Raw genomic sequence first — 22467 nt, 5'->3', positions numbered from 1 at the left:
AATCTTTTTTTTAAAAAAGAATGAACTGAACCCTGAAAGTAGAGGAAAGGAAAGGAGTAGAGGAAAGGAAAAGTAAAATCTTGAAATTCCCTCAGCTTTTCATTTCAGCTCTGTTGCTAACGCTTGTGAAATCAAGGTTATGTTTACGGAGTCTTTTGTGTTTTGAATTAGGTCTGGTTTCCTGTTAATTTGTATTTGCTTCCTGAGCTGTCATTACCATAGTAATATACTTTTATGTGGTAATAATCACTGTGGTGATCCAGTTACAGGTAGGTAGCCGTGTTGGTCTGCCATAGTCAAAACAAAATAAAAAATAAAAAAAATCCTTCCAGTAGCACCTTAGAGACCAACTAAGTTTGTTCTTGGTATGAGCTTTCGTGTGCATGCACACTTCTTCAGATACACTGAAACAGAAGTCACCAGATCCTTAAATATAGTGAGGGAGTGGGAAGGGGTATTACTCAGATGGGTGGTGGGAATGGGCGATTGGCTGATAGGTGTGGCTGATAGGTGTGTTGATCCAGGTGATTCAGTAAGAAGAAGACTCCCTGGAAAAGACCCTGATGTTGGGAAAGATGGAGGGCACAAGGAGAAGGGGATGACAGAGGATGAGATAGTTGGACAGTGTTCTCGAAGCTACTAACATGAGTTTGGCCAAACTGTGGGAGGCATTGAAGGATAGGCGTGCCTGGCGTGCTCTGGTCCATGGGGTCACAAAGAGTCGGACACGACTGAACAACTGAACAACAACAAAATCATCAGGAAATTCTACATGCTTCAGGCAGTTAGCATCCAAAATGTTTACTCAGGTTAATTAACAGTGGTTTGGAGAGAAAGGGAAAAAAACCCTCTGTGTAAGGCATGGTGCAAGCCGAAGTGTGGGAAAACCGGTTTGTTCCATACCACGGATCCTAGCCATGAATCGTTTCGGCCAGGTTGGGGGTTACAATTTCCAAGTAGAGGAAAGGAAGCTGTCTTCAGAAAATAACACAAGCGCATCTAGTGCAAAGAGGTCTATTATTTTAATTGCTTAAATTCCCCATCATACACCACACACAAGAAAGAAAGAAAGAAAGAAAGAAAGAAAGAAAGAAAGAAAGAAAGAAAGAAGCTCAAATCATGCTTTGCTCCTTGCTCACACCCTGTATGAATAGGGCCAGAGGAGCCAGTAGTTCATATCTATCACAGCAATGATTAATTTATGTATTTGCCTTATTGCAGTAACTAGCTGGAACAAAAAAAGTGGTACTTTAAGGGTATTTGATGTTTAAGGATGCAATGAAACATGACCTGTCCAGAAATGAAGGTGAGGTAGAGGAGGTTCTGGCAAAAAAGAAAAAAGAAAAAACAGTTTTTACTATGGTTTGGACAGTTTAAGTACAGAAACTGAGCACATTCTACCATTCTAAAATGCTCTCCCTGACATTGCCTGTCTCTTAAGTGCCTAATAGACACACATATCTATTGTGTCTAATCCCCTGCTCACGTTTTCAGATTGAAGATTATCAGCTATTCTGTGAAAACAAAATAAAAAATTCTTTCCAGTAGCACCTTAGAGACCAACTAAGTTAGCTCTTGGTATGAGCTTTCGTGTGCATGCACACTTCAGCTATTCTGTGGACAACTGCACACTAAAACACACCTGATTTTAATGATTTTGTCGAAGAAGGAAGAAAAAGTCACATGCACAAAGTTCACTGCAAACTCCTTCCAAATCAAACCTGCAGGCTTCCTTTTAAGAAACTTCCTTTTTAGTCACAGGGCGGACATTTCAAAGTCAAGTACCTTTGGTTTTCTTGAGAGGTGGTCTTGGGTACGCGTCCCGGGTGGCTGGGTCTATAGCCATGTACCCATCTTCATCCTCCATCTTCAACGTTAGTCGCCAGACTGACGAGACTTCAGAAAAGGGACTTTGCAGGTCCTTGAACTTCTTTCTGGCAGCCTTGTGCAATTATATGTAAATGGCTTTACAAAACCAACTTCCCAGTTGGTGAAAGTCAGTTTCATTTAGCTGAAATCCGTTAGCGAAAACTAGTATTGGACAATGCCTGCAGGTGGCCACCAACTGCTAGTTAGCTGATAGAAAGTGTCCTTTGTGACAGGTTTATGGCAGCCGTGATCTTTTCATCCGCGTCACCCTTTTGCCTGCTGTAGTGAGCCAAATTCCAGGTGCGCAGCACAGCCGCTGGAGGAGAGATCAGACAACTGGGCTGGAAAGCAATGAGAGGGAGTAGCTGTGTGGCTGCAGCTCTTGCATAATCAGTGGTTTTAAAGTCACAGAACAAATTTCCAGGCACTTCTTGAATGTGTGTGTGTGTGTGTGTGTGTGTGCATGCACACACACAAATGGACCCTGATTCCTTGCCTATTGTGATGCTCCCAAGCAATTGGCGTTCAGAGCTACACAGCTAATTGATGCTGATAAACCTTCCCTGCATAATTTTGTCTAAGCCCCTTTTGAAGCCACCTAAACCGATGGCTGACCTCTTACGTATGGGACCGCCTCTCCTGGTATGCCTCACGGAGGAACTTAAGGTCTGCAAATAACAACACCCTGAAGATTCCAGGCCCCAGGGAGATTAGACTGGCCTCGACCAGAGCTAGGGCCTTTTCGGCCATGGCCCCGGCCTGGTGGAACACTCTCTCACAGTAGACCAGGGCCCTGCGGGATTTGACATCTTTCCGCAGGGCCTGCAAGACAGAGCTGTTCCACCAGGCCTTTGGTCGGGGTTCAGTCTGATTCTTTTCTTTCAGTATAAGAACAAGCATTAAGACGCCTCCTAGCCCGCTCACAGGTCCTTTATAAGACCAGTGGCCCTGGAGAATATTAACCACTCTCAATTTTACCCGTGGACTGTCATCTGTCCAGATTTTAATTTGCTCTGAACTAATTTTAAGATGTATTTTAATTAATTGATTGCCTGTTTTTATATAGAGGAGGGAGAAGGGTTGTTTTCTGCTGCTCCAGAGAAGTGGACACGGAGCAATGGATTCAAACTACAAGAAAGAAGATTCCACCTAAACATTAGGAAGAACTTCCTGACAGTGAGAGCTGTTCGACAGTGGAATTTGCTGCCAAGGAGTGTGGTGGAGTCTCCTTCTTTGGAGGTCTTTAAGCGGAGGCTTGACAGCCATCTGTCAGGAATGCTTTGATGGTGTTTCCTGCTTGGCAGGGGGTTGGACTGGATGGCCCTTGTGGTCTCTTCCAACTCTGATTCTATGATTCTATGTTCTTTGTATACTGTGTTAGTTTTATGATGTTAGCCGGCTTGAGCCCGGCTCCGGTCAGGGAGGGCGGGGTACAAATAAAATTTATTATTATTATTATTACACCTTGTGGGAGTCGATTCCATATACAACATATGAAAAGCATTTTCTTTCGGGGAACCCAGCCTTTGAGAACCTGAACGAGCAGCAAATGCTCAATGCGCTTCTCTGTATACCTCAGCTGGCCTCTTCTGAACCAGCCAAGCAGGTAACAAGGGTGGAGCTGGGCGGCTGCCTTTCTGCCTGGGGTTTCCTGGCAGCAGGCGCTGTGCAAGTGCAAAGAGGGAAGTGCCCCAAATGCCTTGGGGAAGGGCTGCGGCTCACTGGTAGGGCACCTGCTTTGCACGCAGAAGGCCCCAGGTTTCATTCCTAGCATCTCTAGGTTGGGTTGGAGAGCCACGGCCGACAGTCAGCGCTGAGCTAAATGAGCCAATGGTCTGGCTCTGTGTTAATCAACTTACTGTGTTCCTATAAGATTCGTGGAAAATCAAGGTTGAGAATTCGGTCCTGGGAAATACCTCACAGGCTGGTTGTTTGGTTTCGCCTTTCTATTCAAATGACGGGAGAAGTCTTTAGGTTGCTTCAGTGTGTGGGTGAACTCCAGGTATCTATTAAATATGTGGGCCACAAATAAAAATGGAAAACCTTATCGGCTCCCTGCTCCGACCTGTTATGTTGGCATACTTTAAAACTGATCTTTTTTGCCTCTTTGTGGAAGTTCTCCAGCTTGGGTAGCTTGCAGGGGTGCCAACTTGCCCTCAGGATTGTGGGTGCCCAGTTCCCCAGTATGGTGGAGAGCCAGTGTGGTGTAGTGGTTAAGAGTGCTAGACTCGTAATCTGGTGAACCGGGTTCGCGTCTCTGCTCCTCCACATGCAGCTGCTGGGTGACCTTGGGCTAGTCACACTTCTCTGAAGTCTCTCAGCCTCACTCACCTCACAGAGTGTTAAATTCAATTCAATTCAACACCTTTATTGGCATATATAAGACAATAGAATCATTAAAAAGGCCATCCATATGCATTATATTTATATATGCTTCAGTCAGTTGGCATCCAAAACATTTACTCAGGATAATTAACAACAGGGTGGAGAGTAAAGGAAAATCCTATCTGTGCAACTCCACAAGATCTCCTGAATTAAATGAAATTGGATTTTTCTATAGCAGGGTGTAGACAGAGAAAAGAAACTAGTGACTTTTTATTTAGGTCATTGAAGTATTATAAGATCAATGAACTCAGTGCAGACACGTGGTCACACATAGGATTCCATTCCATTTGAACACTGTTCATATTATGTGGAAGCATGGCTTTTTTCCAGGGGGAACTCATAGCAACTCAGTTCCGGCACCTCTCAGCTGGGCACCATTGCCATTCTAATAATAATAATAATAATAATAATAATAATATTTATTATTTGTACCCCGCCCATCTGGCTGGATTTCCCCAGCCACTCTGGGCGGCTTCCAACAGAAACCAAATACGACAATATCAAACATTAAAAACTTCCCTAAAAAGGGCTGCCTTCAGGTTTTTTCTGAATGTCAGGTAGTTGTTTATTTCCCTGACCTGTGATGGGAGGGCGTTCCACAGGGCGGGCGCCACTACCGAGAAGGCCCTCTGCCTGGTTCCCTGTAGTTTTGCTTCTCGCAGTGAGGGAACAGACAGAAGGCCCTTGGCGCTGGATCTCAGTGTCCGGGCTGAATGATGGGGGTGGAGACGCTCCTTCAGGTATACAGGACCGAGGCCGTTTAGGGCTTTAAAGGTCAGCACCAACACTTTGAATTGTGCTCGGAAACGTACTGGGAACGTACTCTAAGAGAATGAGGGAGATGTTCATGGCAAGTTCTGGTGTCTCTTAACTGTGGAAGCCAACATGGAAGCAACTAACAGGCATCCAAAGGTGGAGCCAACTTCATATATATGTGAGAGATATATATATCTCAAATTTACATTTTGGAATATTCATTTAAACAACCTTAAATCAATGACTTCCCTTCTTCTCTTTCATGGTTCAGTTTGCATACCATACATCCCTGCATATTCTACATAAGCTAAACCATGCAGTATTCCATTATTACATCCATCAAAACTTATTTACGCTGTTGACTTTATCTTAATGCTGCCAGCGTTTTTAAGTGTACACAATTTTCACCCTTATATTCAATAGGCATATGTTCATCTGCCAACATTGGCAGATGAAAATGATGGACTATATGGAGCTTGCTGAACTGACCGGAAACTCCAAAACCAGATGGACGACGCGGTGGAGAAAGATTGGACTAAATTTAAAGTATATTTGAAAAAATATGCTAAAATAAGTATTTAAATGCAGGCAGGTAGAAATAGGTAGGCTACAGATATAGAAGTTAGATTAGATTTAGTAATAGAAGAAGGAATGATAAGGTAATTAAAATAAGATAAGTTGATTAGAGTTTTAAGTTAGAATATGAAAAGGTAAGGAAATTACTAAAGATGATTTACAAGGAAAGCAGCCAGAGAGGACGAGAGGAAGTCAACCTACAACGTTATATAGAAGATTAGATAGGTTTAAATAGGGGGTTTTTTTGTTCTTTGTTTGGTTATATTGTTCTTTATTGTTTTTCTTTTTTGTATGTAGTTTTTGTGTAGTGTTTTTGTATGTGTTATGTTAAAAATCAATAATTTTTTGAAAAAAAACCCCAAAACAATAGGCATATGTTCTTCTTGTTCTCTTATTCTATATGTTAAATCTGATAGCTGCGCGTATTTCATCAGTTTAAGTTGCCATTCTTTGGTTGGAACCTCGCTCGTTTTCCATTTTGGGGCTAACAAAACACGGGCCACAGTGGTGACATACATAAATAACCTTTTTTTTCTTTTTACACCTGCCTGAATTTCTGCCTTTATTATCCCCAACAGAGAGGACTCTGGTTTTGGCGGAGAAAGGCAGAGCCAGCTTCATGCCTGACAGAAGGCCAGGAGCACAGTCACACCTCCCCGTAATTTCACGATGCCCCTTTATACATGCACCATTTGGGCAGATGAGATTATGTTTATATATGTTGCAACATTTACCTGCTTGGCAGATGGTTGGACTGGATGGCGCTTGTGGTCTCTTCCAACTCTATGATTCTATGATTCTATGATTCTACCATCCACCACCTCTCTGCCTGACAACAGCCCTGCCTTCAAAGATGGTCATCATTAAATGAAAACCTATACACATTAATGAGATACTTTTCGAAGATGACTTATGGAGGCTGTTGGGGGTGAAGGCAACATCAGTGTTTGAAAAATGTCCTTTTCCTAGGACCTCAGAACAGATCCAGGAAGCAGGCGATGCCACACTCAACAACAGATTTCTTTACAAAGGCAGAGGAAACATTGTGTGGCACTTGCAGGCTTGCACATTTAGCAAGAGCATCACCCTGGTTATTCATCACACAGAGAAGAAGGAAAACGGCATTGCAACTTGTTTATTTATTTCATAAAATGTATACACCGCTTGACTGTAGAGAGAAACTTCAATGCAGTTTACAAATTGTTGTTCAAAGCTGCTTCTGGAGTTCAGATCTTTCTGAACAGGTTGTTTCTGAATATAAGGAACTTGCAAGTTTTCCAAGCTCCCGGAAAAGGAATACTGTAGTCGGAAACATGCAGAGTCTATGTAACAGTCTTGTCTCGGTAAGCGCTGGAAACTGCCCTCCTATTTCTTTATGTTCTCCATGGCACTTTCCCCTCTGCCTGCACAGTGCCTGCAAAGCTGCCAGGTCCAGAGAGTGACTATTTGTGGACGGAAGTTTGTGTTTTCTAGATTCTCTGTTCTATTTTTTAAAAAAACTGTTTTCTTTTCTTTTTTAAAAAGTCCTTTCGCTCACTTTCGGCCATTTCGCTTTGGGATTCAAGGTTGCTTCTTTCCTCATAACGGGGACCTTGGGGCGCGTTTGTGGTTTGCAAAGAGATCTTATGACAGCGCTGGGGATTCTAGGAACCTCTGGCTTCTACTTCTTTCCGTGGAAGTCAACCCAGCTGGAGCTTTTCAAGTCACCGTTGAGAGCAGACATGGCTGGGAAGAACTGGCTTTTCGCCGAGTCATTCTGCATTTTGTCAAGCGGCTATGGGGAATTCCCCATCTTCTGACCTCACCCCATCCCCCAGGAAATGATAACAAGTCAACTGCCTTACTGGGTTATTAGGAATCTAAATTAGATGAGGATTACAAGGAATTTTGCATACTACAATGTATAAATAACAAAGGTGGAGTCCAGCTTGTACCCTTGTGCAGAAATAGGACATGGACACTGGGACAATGGAAAACATTATGAGAGACAAAAGTTCGAGACCAAAAGGGAGGGAGGAATAAGATAAGGGATATGGTTTTGGGAATATGATTAATATGGGGGAAAATGGTTAAGAGATTAAGAAAGTGCAGAAGTATTATGAGGCGGAAGTAGAGAAATGTTAATAAAAAATGAGCGGAATATTGTTTAAATTAGATTTAAAGATGTGAGGAAAACTGGAATTATGTGATAATTTGGAAATCAGCAAGGGAGGGGGATTGAGGAAGTCACCTCAAGAAGTAATGATTGGAATTTAATTAACTGACCCAGGAAGAGGGTCAGGATTAAGCTATGATTTAGAAAATATGAGGTTAAACGTGAAATGATTTTTGCTACCTCTGTTTTGTATATGCTGCTCCCCTCGGTGGGAGAGGGGGGAGTATGGGGAGTTTAACCATGTATTGATTTGTGCTTTTAAATTGGAAAATCTTATAAATTTTTAATGATGATGATGATAATAATAATAATAATAATAATAATAATAATAATAATAATAATAATACAGGCAGCCCTGTATCAGGAGAATTTAACGCTTGATGTTTTTATTATGATTTTAGATATGCCATAAACCACCCAGAATGGCTGGGGAAACCCAGCCAGATGGGCAGAGTATAAATATAACAACTACTACTACTACCACTACTACTACTGTTATTATTACCCCACCCATCTGACTGGGTTGCCCCAGCCACTCTGTGGAGCTTCAACTCCCTGACCATTGGCCATGTGCCACCTCAGGGCTGATAAAGGGTGGCCGCCTATGCCTTGTCAAAAATGAGGAAATGTGTCACCAGACAAAGAGGATACTGATTTGCATAAAAGTGCATATAGGTTTAGAAATTTAAATTGGTAAAATAGGTTAAAAGGTAAAGGACCCCTGGACGGTTAAGTCCAGTCAAAGGCGACTATGGGGTGCAGCACTCATCCTGCTTTTCAGGCCAAGGGAGCTGGCGTTTGTCCACAGACAGCTTTCCGGGTCATGTGGCCAGCATGACTAAACCGCTTCTGGCGCAACGGGACACCGCGACGGAAGCCAGATCGCACGGAAACACCGTTTACCTTCACGCCACAGCGGTACCTGTTTATCTACTTGCGCTGGTGTGCTTTTGAACTGCTAGGTTGGCAGAAGCTGGGACAGAGCAACGGGAGCTCACTCCATCATGCGGATTCGCACCGCTGACCTTCTGATCAGGAAGCCCAAGAGGCTCAGTGGTTTAGACCTGCTCCCCTATTAAATTGAGAAACATTACACCTTGCCCTAGTGGGGAAGACTGGGAGCAGGTGATCCATGTCCCTGCTCAATCTGCTGTGCAGGTGAGGACTCTGTTGATAGGCTACTTCATGGCCTCTGCTCCTCTTCCTTCTTAGGGCTCTTTCTCCTTGGAACAGACAGCCCTTCAAATAGAGGACATCTTCAAATAGTAGCCTGGCCTCCATAGGCTGATAGGACTTGGAGCCCAACACCTTATGAGGGGCTACAGGCACACCACCCCTGATCTAGATGGAGCATCATTTGCTAGTCATGTATGGAAGCCCACTAGAGCCTTCACACACTTCCTGCTCCCTGTTTGGAACAAGCACTTAGCAGGTCACTAAGTAAACCTGGCAGGTTGTGAACACTGTGGAGGCCTGGCGTTGACACTGGACACGAGTAAGCCTAGCATCTGGGCCCTAGATGGCTTTCAAAGTCATCAAGTAGTTCAAACATTGTGCAGCTTGGCCAGTAGCCCTGTGCAACTGTATGTTGGGATAAGAACCACACATTTACTCAGAATGTCAAATAGAACTTCAAATAGTGCATTTTCTGTGTGGGTCTAGTAGACAAGGTAAGTTAAGTAGTCGTGCCATGATTGATACCCGCTTAGTATTTAAGGGGCTGGGCTATAAAGTATATTCTTGTATGAGAGCCTTCCAGAGCTATAGAGACTGGTTTCAGACCCTAGAAGAGCAGCATTGGGGAGCTCCTTTCTCTCATGGATGGACTGTGAGCTCCCCATTCCACCCATAAATCAAGAACCAGGCATGGACCTTCTCCCCAGAAAATTTTGTTTTCGGAAAGGTAAAGAGATGGGCATCGGTATCACCGTCGAAAAATGCTACCAGGCCCTCTGAGTAGTCCAGGGAAACCCGGATCCTACTTGGGTGATGGCATAAGGACAAATTTGTCCTAGGATTGTCAGTAATTGACTGGTACTGCCCATCGATACGCTGTACCCCCCAGTACCCTCCCTCTGGTGCAAGGTAAATTTGCCTATTTCTGTTTGCAGACTGCCTCACGATTCCCACACCCCACCAACTGCCCCCTTCCACCACTTCCACTTCCCAGCACAATTTCCCCGAGTTGATGCCCTGGTGGCTTAGGACGCTGGCCATCACGTCATATCTCATGGGACCGGCAGACACATTTTGTTTCATGCCTCTCCATTGCACACTCTTCAGATCTTCCGATATGTAGAGCTGAGGATGAGCTGTGCTCGGATCCAGAGTCAGATTTGCTGTGAAGAAAAGAGCAGAGAGAGGGAAAGGAGTCATAATCCATTGCACATTGCCTTGTTTTTATCAGCCATTTAAGAAATAATAAATATTATTAGCAGTACTCCAGTTAGAGGTCAACGCGAATTTACATTTATCATTCCTAAGCTGGTGGGTGTGGGTGGGGGAGGGAACCCACTTTATTAACAGTCCTGGAAGCAGTTAATAATCAGGTAATAATTAATTCAGATTTTTTTATGAAAGAGGTACTAGGTTCTCTAATATAAAATAAAAGCGGGACATGCAACCATCTGTTTCAGTGTGCAGATGTCCTGTTTCTGGGTTTCAATCAGCCAGCCAGTATTCTGTGTCCACTGAGCAAGCAGTGCCGGATTTACGTATAAGCTAAACAAGCTATAGCTTAGAGCCCCACTCTCTTGGGGGCTCCAAAGAAATTTAAAGGGGAAAAAACAACTGGATGTACATTTCCAAAACATAAGATTAAAAAAAAAAAACCTACATACAGCAACAGTGTTTTGTGTTGTGTCAGCCCCGTATTAGGTCCATAAATTACCATATAGCATATATTCAACACAAAAAACAGTGACAATTTGTTGTTGACAAAGGACAGCTGGACATGCAAAGGGCCCCATCACCTTCAGTAGCTTAGGGCCTCATCAAACCTAAATCTGGCCCTGCTCAGGTCTCATTAATCTATTTTTTTTTGTTCCCCTACTTGGAGTTCCCCCAAGCCTGCTGATACTTCCCTCTTGTGCATAGATGGTTTTGTGGCATTATGGTGTACACTTGGAGTGTGTTATTAGCCTAAAGGATGGTTAAAGGCTATCGTTTATAATGTAAGACAAGAGTCATATAGAGAAGATATAGTGGGGCAGGGTGGATGGGGCTTCAATAGTAAAACATTAGGCTTCAAATAACTTGATTTGTTCTCTCCCCACCCCCTAAGCTTTGAACTTCAGGAGGTCTGACTACTACTACCAATGTTAAGACTAGGGGCTTGTCCACACTGGATTGCTCCTGAATGGAGGAGGGTAGCCTTTTCAGGAAGTCTATTTCAGGTTCACTTAGTTTCTCATTTTCCCAATCATGTTCTGCAAAATCAGTCTGCCAAATTTCTTAAAAACGAAACAAGACAAGTCATCGTGAAAATTCAAAAGTGAATTTTTCCTAATATACATATACGTTTGTGTGCAATTTTGCCGGTATTCAACACAACTTTACAAAGCAATTCTCCCTAACACATTTTTCTGTTAGTTAGTTAGTTAGTTAATGTATGCATTTTTATACACATAACTTTGCAGGAAAACTGCATTGCAAACTTCAGAGAAATGTAAATTTTGAAGGACGGATGTATTTTGGTTTGCATATTGCTTTGGAAAGTTTGCCTTTGAATACAAACATAATTAAATTTCTCCTTTTATCTCCGAGTGGTGACCAAAACTTTGGACCTGCTTCTCAAAATAATTTTTATTCTGTCATCATGGGCATTGAAATATACTCGGAGTCAAGTGTGGATTTCATGCTCTTTATTCAGCTCATAGTAGTGAGGAATGGAAGTTCCCCCAAAATGTCTGCTTTATATACATTATTTACACAATGGGCCCCACGTGATTGGCTAGTTCCGGGATACTCCTGTGTATGCCAATCAGGTTGCGGATTCACTTCCACCTGGAGCTGGATTGGGTGGCTCCTGCGGACCAGTCAGACTGCTGCATTCTGAATCCTATTGTTCTAGGACCAATCAGACTGCTGCATTCTGAATCCTATTGTTCTAGGACCAATCAGACTGCTGCATTTTGGATCCTATTCAACTCAGTACATAACAGGCAGCTGCCTCCTCTGCCCTAAACAATACGAATCTCTTCATGCCTTCCCCGCTTCATCCCATTTTGGATTTGCCCAGAATGCTCTCTCCAACCCAGGGGAATCCAAAACAGGTAGAAAGAAGACCACTCCTACCTTACATATCTAGGGGATACTAGCCTAATTTCTAATGTTAAGTGGCAATTCAGGGCTGATCCACATTGCCATTTGCCCTGCTGCTTTCTCCCAGGAAAACCTGTGGTTTAGCACAAAATCAGAACTAACGGCAAATGGGTTTTCTGCAGGTTGCTATTTGTTCTGATTTAGCACTAAAGAGTGGAGGAAGGCAGCAGGGCAGAGTCAGAACTGCTTGGACCCTTGGGACACACAGAAAACCACTTGTTTTCTATGCAAAGGGCAAGTTGAAGTGTGAGTGAGCCCTCAGTCACTGGAGATAAAAGCCTGTAAGAAAAAGCAGAGGGACAAGCCTTGCTTTAATATCAACTTTCAGAATCAGGCTGCCATTCTCTACGGTCGTCTCTGGTAAGCCATGCTGAACACAGTGGGACTTAGTTTTGAGTACCAGTAACTGCATGAAGTTGCATTGTCAGTGACTTTAAGTAAGTCATGAGGCTACTTTGGGTTTAGTTTTACTTCCGCGTTTTGTAGATATTTTAAACCAACAACAAAGAGAAGCAAATATGCAGTTCAGGGCTGGGGGTTACCTGTTGTGCTCGTCTTATCGGAGCTGCAAGGGACACATCTTTTCAGGCAACTCCGGATCTGGTTGTGTGGAGGTTTGCTGGCAAAAACGTCCTGGGAAACTGAGAAAATAGTTTGACTTAAAGAATTCCCATCTGTTTACAAAGTTCGCGATTTGTTCTCATTGAGAGAACTTTGTAGAAAACTCATTATTGGCGGAATCTGTATTTACGGCTGCTGCTTTGCGTTGTTGGGTAGAAGAAACAATCTTCCAATGTATAACAGTAAAAATTCAACACTAAGGGCTGTACCCAATGTTAGTCGAAGTCAGAGTAGACTTTTTGAAATTAATGCACATGATTTAGTTAAGTTCCATTAATTTCAGTTGGAGACAACCCTAAATTTGATTGGCTTTCCTGTCTATGTGGGGATTAGGGATAAGTATGTGCTGTGGGTTAAACCACAGAGCCTAGAGCTTGCTGATCTGAAGGTTGGCAGTTCGAATCCCAGCGACGGGGTGAGCTCCTGTTGCTCGATCCCTGCTCCTGCCAACATAGCAGTTCAAAAGCACGTCAAAGTGCAAGTAGATAAATAGGTATCGCTCTGGCGGGAAGGTAAATGGTGTTTCCGTGCACTGCTCTGCTTCGCCAGAAGCAGCTTAGTCATGCTGGCCACATGACCCAGAAGCTGTATGCCGGCTCCCTCGGCCAGTAAAGCAAGATGAGCGCTGCAACCCCAGAGTCATCTGTGACTGGACCTAATGGTCAGGGGTCCCTTTACCCTTTACCTTTATGCTCCATTTCAGCTTTACTGGCATTCAATCATAAACCTGTTTTGTCCTGTTGTATGTGGATTATAACAAAGGAATGAAGAAAGGGGGAAAATATGAATTTTGATTTAGTATGCATTTCCCCTGAAGCAGACAATTGCTTTTCAAACATTCCCCTATAAAGTATGCATTATAATAGTAAGGTAAAAGGTAAATGACCCCTGGACGGTTAAGTCCAGGCAAAGGCGATGATGGGGTTGTGGCGCTCATCTGGCTTTCAGGCCGAGGGAGCTGGCGTTTGTCCACAGACAGCTTTCCGGGTCATGTGGCCAGCAGGACTAAACCGCTTTTGGTGCAACGGCACACCATGACGGAAAACAGAGTGCACAGAAATGTTGTTTACGTTCCCGCCAGAGCGGTACCTATTTATCTACTTGCACTGGTGTGCTTTTGAACTGCTAGGTTGACTGGAGCTTGGAAACAGCAACGGGAGCTCACCCCGCTGAGTGGACCTTCTGATCCGCAAGCCCAAGAGGCTCAGTGGTTTAGACCACAACGCCACCCACATCCTATATAACACACAGATGCACTGCCTAATCCAAATTAAGCCACATAATTGCACTGGGGGGGAAATGGATGTGGAACCTTCTGCATTGCTTGAGAAGTTGATGGGTTAGGAAACTGGCAGCACCATGGGTGGTGGTGAGGAAACTGACAACCTCAGAACACTTTAGGTATCTGGGCAATGGGAAGAATATTATTTTTGCTCCAAAACAAAACTTCATTTTATTAATATTGGGGAAAAGCTAGGGAGAGGTGCTTAGTTCCGTTTCATATATCACAATTGTGTATTCATTGCATGACCCTGCCCCGCCAAAAAAAAATCCCACCCCACACTCTGCATAAACCTGAAAGCCTTACCTGGAATCTTCTTACCTGGAAGACTAAGAAAAATAAGAACAATGACCAGAGCGATATTCCCTGCCAGCGCAATGCCGAAAGCGACTTTCCACCAGACATTCGAGGAAGAACCTGTAGCATTGAAGTTAGAAAAAGAAGAAGAAGAAGAAGAAGAAGAAGAAGAAGAAGAAGAAGAAGAAGAAGAAGAGTTTGAATTTGATATCCCGCTTTATCACTACCCGAAGGAGTCTCAAAGCGGCTAACATTCTCCTTTCCCTTCCTCCCCCACAACAAACACTCTGTGAGGTGAGTGGGGCTGAGAGACTTCAGAGAAGTGTGACTAGCCCAAGGTCACCCAGCAGCTGCTGAAAGTGGGGTGGAGATGGGTATTTATCATCTGTAAAGTTGGGAGTGTGACAATTTTCTGCTGCTTTTGGAGAGTAGGGATATAACATCGCCGCTTGCATTTAAATTTTTTTTTAAAAAAACTAGATTCCAACAAAACACCGGGAACAACTTTCTGACAGTAAGAGCTGTTCAACAGTGGAACGGACTCCCTCTGGAGGTTGTGGAATCTCCTTCAATGGAGGCTTTTAAGCAGAGGTTGGATTGCCATCTGTCATGGATGCTTTAGCTGAGAGTCCTGCATTGCAGGAGGCCGGGCTAGAGGACCCTCGGGGGTCCCTTCCAGCTCTACGATTCTACAAAATGTTTAAATTTTAGTTTTTGCAAAGCACCCAGATTGCTACGCTGCTGGATGGGCTGTTTATACATTTAACAAACAAGCGTATCGAGCAAGCATATGTTGACCCTGTCATGCTCCATGTCACAAATGCGGGCTGATGGGAGGAAGTGCTCCATAATCAGGAAGAAGGAAAAGACGGAAAGCAGTATTTTTGACACCCACCCGCAACTTCCCCCAACATTAAGGCTAAGGGTATTTGCCTGAAGACATAAGGAAAATAAGCTGTGTGCTATTATATATTTTAAAAGCATATGAGGTGTCAACTAGACATTTTCCCCACCTTCAGTTGCTACACTATTAGGAACCAACTACTCAAGAACTCCTACTTTGAACAGTTGTGCAAGCTGGCACAAGTTACTTGGGGGTAAGCCCCATTGATCTGTTAGAGACAATGAAACAATCATTTCATTCGATGGGACTGAGCCATGAATCATTGGAGGTGGAAATGGCCATTTCCAAGTGAGCAAGTGGCAATTATATCTCAGAAAGATGAAACAAAATAAAAAATAAAATAAAATTCCTTCCAGTAGCACCTTAGAGACCAACTACCGGTAAGTTTGTTCTTGGTATGAGCTTTCGTGTGCATGCAGACATCTTCAGATACACTGAAACAGAAGTCACCAGACCCTTATATATAGTGAGAGAGTGTGGAGGGGTATGACTCAGAAGGGTGGTGGGAATGGGTGATTGGTCAGTGTATCTGAAGAAGTGTGCATGCACACGAAAGCTCATACCAAGAACAAACTTAGTTGGTCTCTTAGATGCTAAAGGTAAAGGTAAAGGGACCCCTGCCCATTAGGTCCCGTCGTGTCCGACTCGGGTTCCAGCGCTCATCTCGTGTTACTGGCCGAGGGAGCCAGTGTACAGCTTCCGGTTCATTTTTTTTATTTTTTATTTTGTTTTGACTATGGCAGACCAACACGGCTACCTACCTGTATCAGAAAGACAAGTGGCAGCAAAAGTTGATCTCCTTCAGGGGTAGCCAATGAGGTGCCTTCCAGATGTTGTTGGACTACAACGCCCATCATCCCTGACTACTGATGATGCTGACTGGGGCTCATGGGAATTGTATTCCAGCAACAACTGATGGATACCTCCGATTTCTTATTAAACTGCCCCCAAAGACACAGACAAGCTGGATTTCGAAGGGGCAGAGGAACCAGAGACCAAATTGCAAACATGCGCTGGATTATGGAGAAAGCTAGAGAGTTCCAGAAAAACATCTACTTCTGCTTCATTGACTACGCAAAAGCATTTGACTGTGTCGACCACAGCAAACTATGGAAAGTTCTTAAAGAAATGGGAGTGCCGGATCACCTCATCTGTCTCCTGAGAAATCTCTATTTGGGACAAGAAGCTACAGTTAGAACTGGATATGGAATAACTGATTGGTTCAAAATTGGGAAAGGAGTACGACAAGGCTGTATATTGTCTCCCTGCTTATTTAACTTATATGCAGAATTCATCATGAGAAAGGCTGGGCTGGATGAATCCCAAACCGGAATTAAGATTGCCGTAAAAAATATCAACAACCTCAGATATGCTGATGATACAACCTTGATGGCAGAAAGTGAGGAGGAATTGAAGAACCTTTTAATGAGGGTGAAAGAGGAAAGCGCAAAATATGGTCTGAAGCTCAACATCAAAAAAACTAAGATCATGGCCACTGGTCCCATCACCTCCTGGCAAATAGAAGGGGAAGAAATGGAGGCAGTGAGAGATTTCACTTTCTTGGGTTCCATGATCACTGCAGATGGTGACAGCAGTCACGAAATTAGAAGACGCCTGCTTCTTGGGAGAAAAGTAATGACAAACCTAGACAGCATCTTAAAAAGCAAAGACATCACCTTGCCAACAAAGGTCCGTATAGTTAAAGCTATGGTTTTCCCAGTAGTAATGTACAGAAGTGAGAGCTGGACCATCAAGAAGGCTGATCGCCGAAGAATTGATGCTTTTGAATTATGGTGCTGGAGGAGACTCTTGAGAGTCCCATGGACTGCAAGAAGATCAAACCTATCCATTCTCAAGGAAATCGGCCCTGAGTGCTCACTAGAAGGACAGATCCTGAAGTTGAGGCTCCAGTACTTTGGCCACCTCATGAGAAGAGAAGACTCCCTGGAAAAGACCCTGATGTTGGGAAAGATGGAGGGCACAAGGAGAAGGGGACGACAAAGGATGAGATGGTTGGACAGTATTCTCGAAGCTACTAACATGAGTTTGGCCAAACTGCGGGAGGCAATGAAGGATAGGCGTGCCTGGCGTGCTCTGGTCCATGGGGTCACGAAGAGTCGGACACGACTGAACGACTGAACAACAACAACAAAAGACACAGAAACCTGACCAAAGCCAACATTCCATTGTCCACAGAAACCTTATTTGCATGCAGACTGGTTGCCCTTTTCAAAAAAACAAACAAAAATAAAGGAGGAATAAGTTAAAGAAGCAATGTTCCATAACAAAACAAAACAATAATAAATGCCCGTGTGTGTACATTTAGTGCAGCCATGCCCTCTAGAAATCTCCCAGAACATCTGAAAAGGCTGCCATATAGTGGATCTCTAGAGGCCTCAGGTTATTTGGAAACTATTCCACATTCCATCTTTGTCTTTCTTTTACCTTTCCCATTGTCCCTTTTTCCTTTGTCCTTCCCCTCCTGACATAACTTCTTTGGTAGACAACAGGAGGTAGACCTGAAAGAGCAGGGAATGCAGCTTGCAAGGTCTTGGGGGTGGGGCTTGATGGGTCTTTTGAGTGGCAAAAGGTAAAGGTTTTACCTGACAGTTAAGTCCAGTCACGGACAACTCTGGGGTTGCGGCGCTCATCTTGCTTTACTGGCCAAGGGAGCCGACGTGTGTCCGCAGACAGTTTTTCCGGGTCATGTGGCCACCGTGATTAAGCCGCTTCTGGTGAACCAGAGCAGCGTGCAGAAACGCCATTTACCTTCCTGCCAGAGTGGTACCTATTGATCTACTCGTACTTTTGACGTGCTGTTGAACTGCTAGGTTGGCAGGAGCTGGGACTGCGCAAGGGGAGCTCGCCCCGTCGCGGGGATTTGAACCGCCGACCTTCTGAGTGGAGCACAGTGTAAAAAGCCATGTTGAAGAGAGTAGGGAGGACTGGAGTGTAGGAAGCAATGAGAGCTCTCATTATCCTAACAACAAGTTTTAAAGACGGGAACACCAATCAGCCCCAATCTGAATAATTGAGGGTCACTGTGGTGTCATGGTCAGTGTTGGACTGGGACCCAGGAGACCAGCGCTTGAATCCACACTCCGCCACATAACTCACTGGGTGGTCTTGGGTCAGTCACTCACTCTCAGTCTAGCCCACCTCGTAGGGGTGTTGTAAGGATAAAATAGGGAAGAGAACTACACACACCACCAGTGCTGGATTTACATATAAGCTAAACAAGCTATAGCTTAGGGCCCCACTCTCTTGGGGCCCCCAAAAAAATTAAAGGAGAAAAAACTGGGTGTACATTTCCAAAATGTAAGATAAAAACAAATAAAATAAAACCTACATACATACAGCAACAGTGTTTAGTGTGTGTCTAGGCTCCTATGAATTACCATATAGCATATATTCAACACAAAAAACAGTGACAATTTGTTGTTGACAAAGGACAGCTGGGCATAGAAAGGGCCCCACTACCTTCAGTAGCTTAGGGCCTCATCAAACCAAAATCCGGCCCTGTACACCACCTCATTGGAAGAAAGGTGTGCTCTAAATGCAACAAACCAACAGGCAAACAAATAAATAAATCCCATTGAAACCAAGTGAACAAGTTAGTCACAATTAAAGCCCTGTTGTAAATACCATTTTTTTGCTAGATGAGATGAAGACACACTTAAAACGTTGCCACACACATATCAAATGCAAAGCACATTCTACATTTTAACATTTAAGGTGTGTGTGGGAGGAGGAATCCAATGGAAGAAGTTCATAACAACACTTTCTAAATCTTGTTTGCAGGTGATGGTTGTTGGTTAAGTTACTGCAACTGCTGCCCTGCTTTTTGCATCATTTGTAAAGGTACAGGTAAGCTGAGAATTATTATTTTTTTTCAAACAATACCTTTGGTGCACTTGGGAAGTGGTGCTGTGCGCTGTTGCTGGCTTTTCGGATCTATCTGCATATATCCATCTTCATCTTCCATCTTCCAGAGCCCTTGTTAGCTGCCGGCGCAACACTCTTTAAATAAAATAAGGAATTGGCAGTTCTTCAAGGTTCAGAAAACAGCCGGCCTGTGCAATTATGGAAAGTTACACAACCAGGCTTCCGTTTTGCCAGTTTCATTCAGCTGGAGTCTGGCAAGTTTATTTCTCAGTTAAAACTTCCTGTGGGCATTGGACGTCTCTGTATCCAAATCTGTCCTGCAGGTTCCATCCGCTTCTCCTTCCTTTATTTGCTCTGGCGGAGCAGGAATCGAAGTGTGCATCGCAGCAGTTGGGGAAGAAGTCAGATGACTGGATTGGGAAAGGAATTGGAGAAGCTGTGGTACCTGTATTTCCTTGCTCAATCAGTGACTGATACACGACACATTTCCAAGTTGTAAACATGTAACACGGCACTGTTGGTGACGGAACGGTCCTTGATAATGTCAGCTGCTGTACTTCCCTTTGGATAGCCCTCTTTTGCAGTGACTTAAGCAGCTGCAGGTACAGACTTCAGATCCTTTACCCATACAGATTATAGGCTTACCCACACTTACCTTGCCTCCAGTTTTTCCAGGCATGTTCCATGCTTCAAAGGTCTGTGTCCAAGCACCACCCACCAGAGCTTTTCCCATAAAAACCTGCTCTCTAAAACTCAATTGGAATAAATGTCAATTTGTGGAAAATCAGAATTGCCATTTGCTCCGATTCAGCTTTAAAGAGTGGATTTTCGCAGGGAAAACTCAGGGCAAAAACCCCAACAACAATGTTTGGACATGGAGCATTAAAGAGTGGACATCTTAGAAAGAGCGGGGCAAAAGGTAAGGGTGAATAATTGCTTACACACAAGGTCCCATAAATCCTGCATCCCATGCTGCTGAACATGGAGGCTCCTTTTAGCCCACAGCGTCATCTTCCATGCATTGAGTCTAATCTCCCTTTAAAGCAAGGATGAACAACCTCAGGTCCAGATGCTGATAACAGGCCCTCCAGGCCTTCCTGGTTGCTCCTTGGAACTCTCCTCAGGCCACAAGTTACATCCTTGCTGTCATAGAATCATAGAATCGTAGAGTCTCAGAGTTGGAAGGTATCCTGATGGTCATCTAGTCCAACCCCCTGCAATGCAGGATTGTCAGCTAAAGCATCCATGACAGATTGCCATCCAACTTCTGCTCATAAACCTCCAAGGAGGTTTGCGCACATAGACCCCAGACTGATTTGGCTGGCTCAGATGTATCCTTGAACTACAATAATATTGTTTGCTTGCCTGAATAGAGAGAGATGTGTGAGTAAATTTCTTGCTCCACCGACTTTTACCCCTAGTCACACCCACCTATCAGGAATAAGCCAGCTCCAAGCGGAACTTTACAGCAAGCTGCAGAAAATGGGCAGGAACAGAGAGGTTTAGATTTGACTCAGGCTGAGCAGAGGCCAGAGCTGCCAGGGTCGACTCCCTCTGACCTTGGACAGCCAGTTGCCAAGGGAACAACTGAGAGTGCGCTGGAACACAGCCAAAGCTCTCAGGAAGCTCAAACAGGCACGAACAGACCCAGAGACAGTCTTGCAGAACAGGAAGAGGTTGGAAGTGATCCAATAAGTCCAAAGAGTCGACAAATGGGAGGGCTGCTGGACAGGAATTGAAACAAGAGATGTAAGGGGCGAAGGTTCAATATCTTTTGTAGGAACCGGAAGGAGGCTTCAGAAGGGTCATCTTGAGTGATAATGTTGGCAGCTTTGTTAGAACTGTCCGGAGCTATCTGTTTGTTTTTGCAATAAATCCTCCTTTTTAATTACCTATGCTTACTGTGTTGATCAAGCCAGGAACCTGGACTCCTGACACCACCCTAGTCTGTTCCCCCCAGAATGTTGCCTAAAAGAGAACATGGCCCTCAGGCCATAAAAAGGTTTCCCATCTGTGCTTTAAAGCCAATGGCTATCTCTACATCTTAGAATCATAGAATTTTAAAGTTGGAAGGCACCCTGAGGATCATATAGTCCAACCTCCTAAAATTCAGGAGTACACAGCTGTCCCATACGGGGATTGAACCTGCAACCTTGGTGTTAACAGCACCTTTTTCTACTTCTTCTTTGGCGATCACTCATAGCCGAGTAAGATTGTCTTCCATGAACACAGTCTTAACGGTGAGGCCAGTTCTGGATCCACACATCCTTTCACAGTGGAAAAATAGGTTTCCGGGTGGGGGTTGATCATGGTGAGGGTTTGCCAAACGTGCCTTCCTCTTAGCATGTTTCTCTCTTTCATCCTGAGTTCGAGCATCTTCAAAGCATATGACACCTTTGGTAAAGGCTGTTCTCTAATTGGAGCGCTTGCAGGCCATTGTATTTTTTTAGATTTGCCTTGAGAGAGTTTTTAAACCTCTTTTGTTGACCACCAGCATTACGCTTTCCATTTTTAAGTTCGGAATAGAGTAGCTGCTTTGGAAGACGATAACCATGCACAGATCATGTAGTGAAAATGAGCTTATAAATAAAGGCTTTTTTTTCTCTCTTCCTACTTGGAGTTTACATCCATTTCTTTTGGGTTTCTGGGAGAGATACCTCCAATCTAGGAACCCGCTTTTAAATTTATCCAACACTACATCAGTTTCCGCCAAAGAAAAGAGGGTTGGGGGATAAAGACTCAGATGGAAGAAAGGATAAATCTAATTGGCCCACCTTGCAAATGTTGACATTCTCTCTCTCCCACATCCAGCTCCACCCTTTTCAACCAAGAGAAAGCTGCACTTGCAGAGCTCAGGTGATGTTGGATTTCGACATCAATGTTGGCTCTTGTGGAAAGATAACTGCCCAGGTAGGAGAAGTGATTGACGCTTTCCAACATTACACCTTTTAGTTGGATTTATGGTGCTGCAGGAGTTGTTTTGTGCTTGTTGGTGTAGCACTTTGGTTTCTTGGATGTTGAGTGATAGGCCAAGCTTTTCGTAAGCTTCTGTGAAGACATTTAGGATGGTTTGGAGGTCAACCTCTGAGCGTGCGCACACTACGTTGTCATCAGCATACTGAAGCTCTATGACGGGCGTTAAAATAACCTTACTCTTTGATTTCAGCCGGCTCAGATTAAAGAGCTTTCCATCTGTTCGATATATGATTTCTACTCTGGTGGGGAGTTTCCCTTCGACAATGTGTAGGATCATGGCAATGAAAGTAATAAATAGTGTTGGGCTGGGGCGTAGCAAGGTAAATTGGTACCCGGGGGCAAAAAATTTTTTGTCACCCTCCCCCAGGCATGGGAAGGTCAGGTGGTACCCGGTGCTGAAAATTTCTTGTCAACCCCCCCCCCCATTGATTCCCCCCC

The 22467-nt window shown here is 44.0% G+C and overlaps 1 protein-coding gene across 1 annotated transcript in view; it reads right to left on the bottom strand.

Annotated features, from left to right (window-relative positions):
- The window catches only part of LOC117042380, a 50186-nt gene extending 30758 nt beyond the window's left edge, over positions 1 to 19428 (bottom strand). The window contains exons 1-5 of the mRNA XM_033141927.1: positions 19072 to 19428; positions 14274 to 14384; positions 12607 to 12705; positions 9563 to 10080; positions 1786 to 1942 (exon numbers count right to left, since the gene is read on the bottom strand). Coding sequence (XP_032997818.1) covers positions 1786 to 1942; positions 9563 to 10080; positions 12607 to 12705; positions 14274 to 14384; positions 19072 to 19153 — 967 coding nt within the window. The 5' untranslated portion in view covers positions 19154 to 19428. The remainder of the gene's footprint in view (positions 1 to 1785; positions 1943 to 9562; positions 10081 to 12606; positions 12706 to 14273; positions 14385 to 19071) is intronic.
- Positions 19429 to 22467: the final 3039 nt, after the last annotated feature.

The sequence above is a fragment of the Lacerta agilis genome, chromosome 2 (assembly GCF_009819535.1).
Source record: "Lacerta agilis isolate rLacAgi1 chromosome 2, rLacAgi1.pri, whole genome shotgun sequence".
In the NCBI taxonomy this organism is placed as follows: Eukaryota; Metazoa; Chordata; class Lepidosauria; order Squamata; family Lacertidae; genus Lacerta; species Lacerta agilis.
The sequence above is the reverse complement of the archived record's forward strand: the minus strand, read 5'-3'. Positions and strand labels throughout refer to the sequence as shown.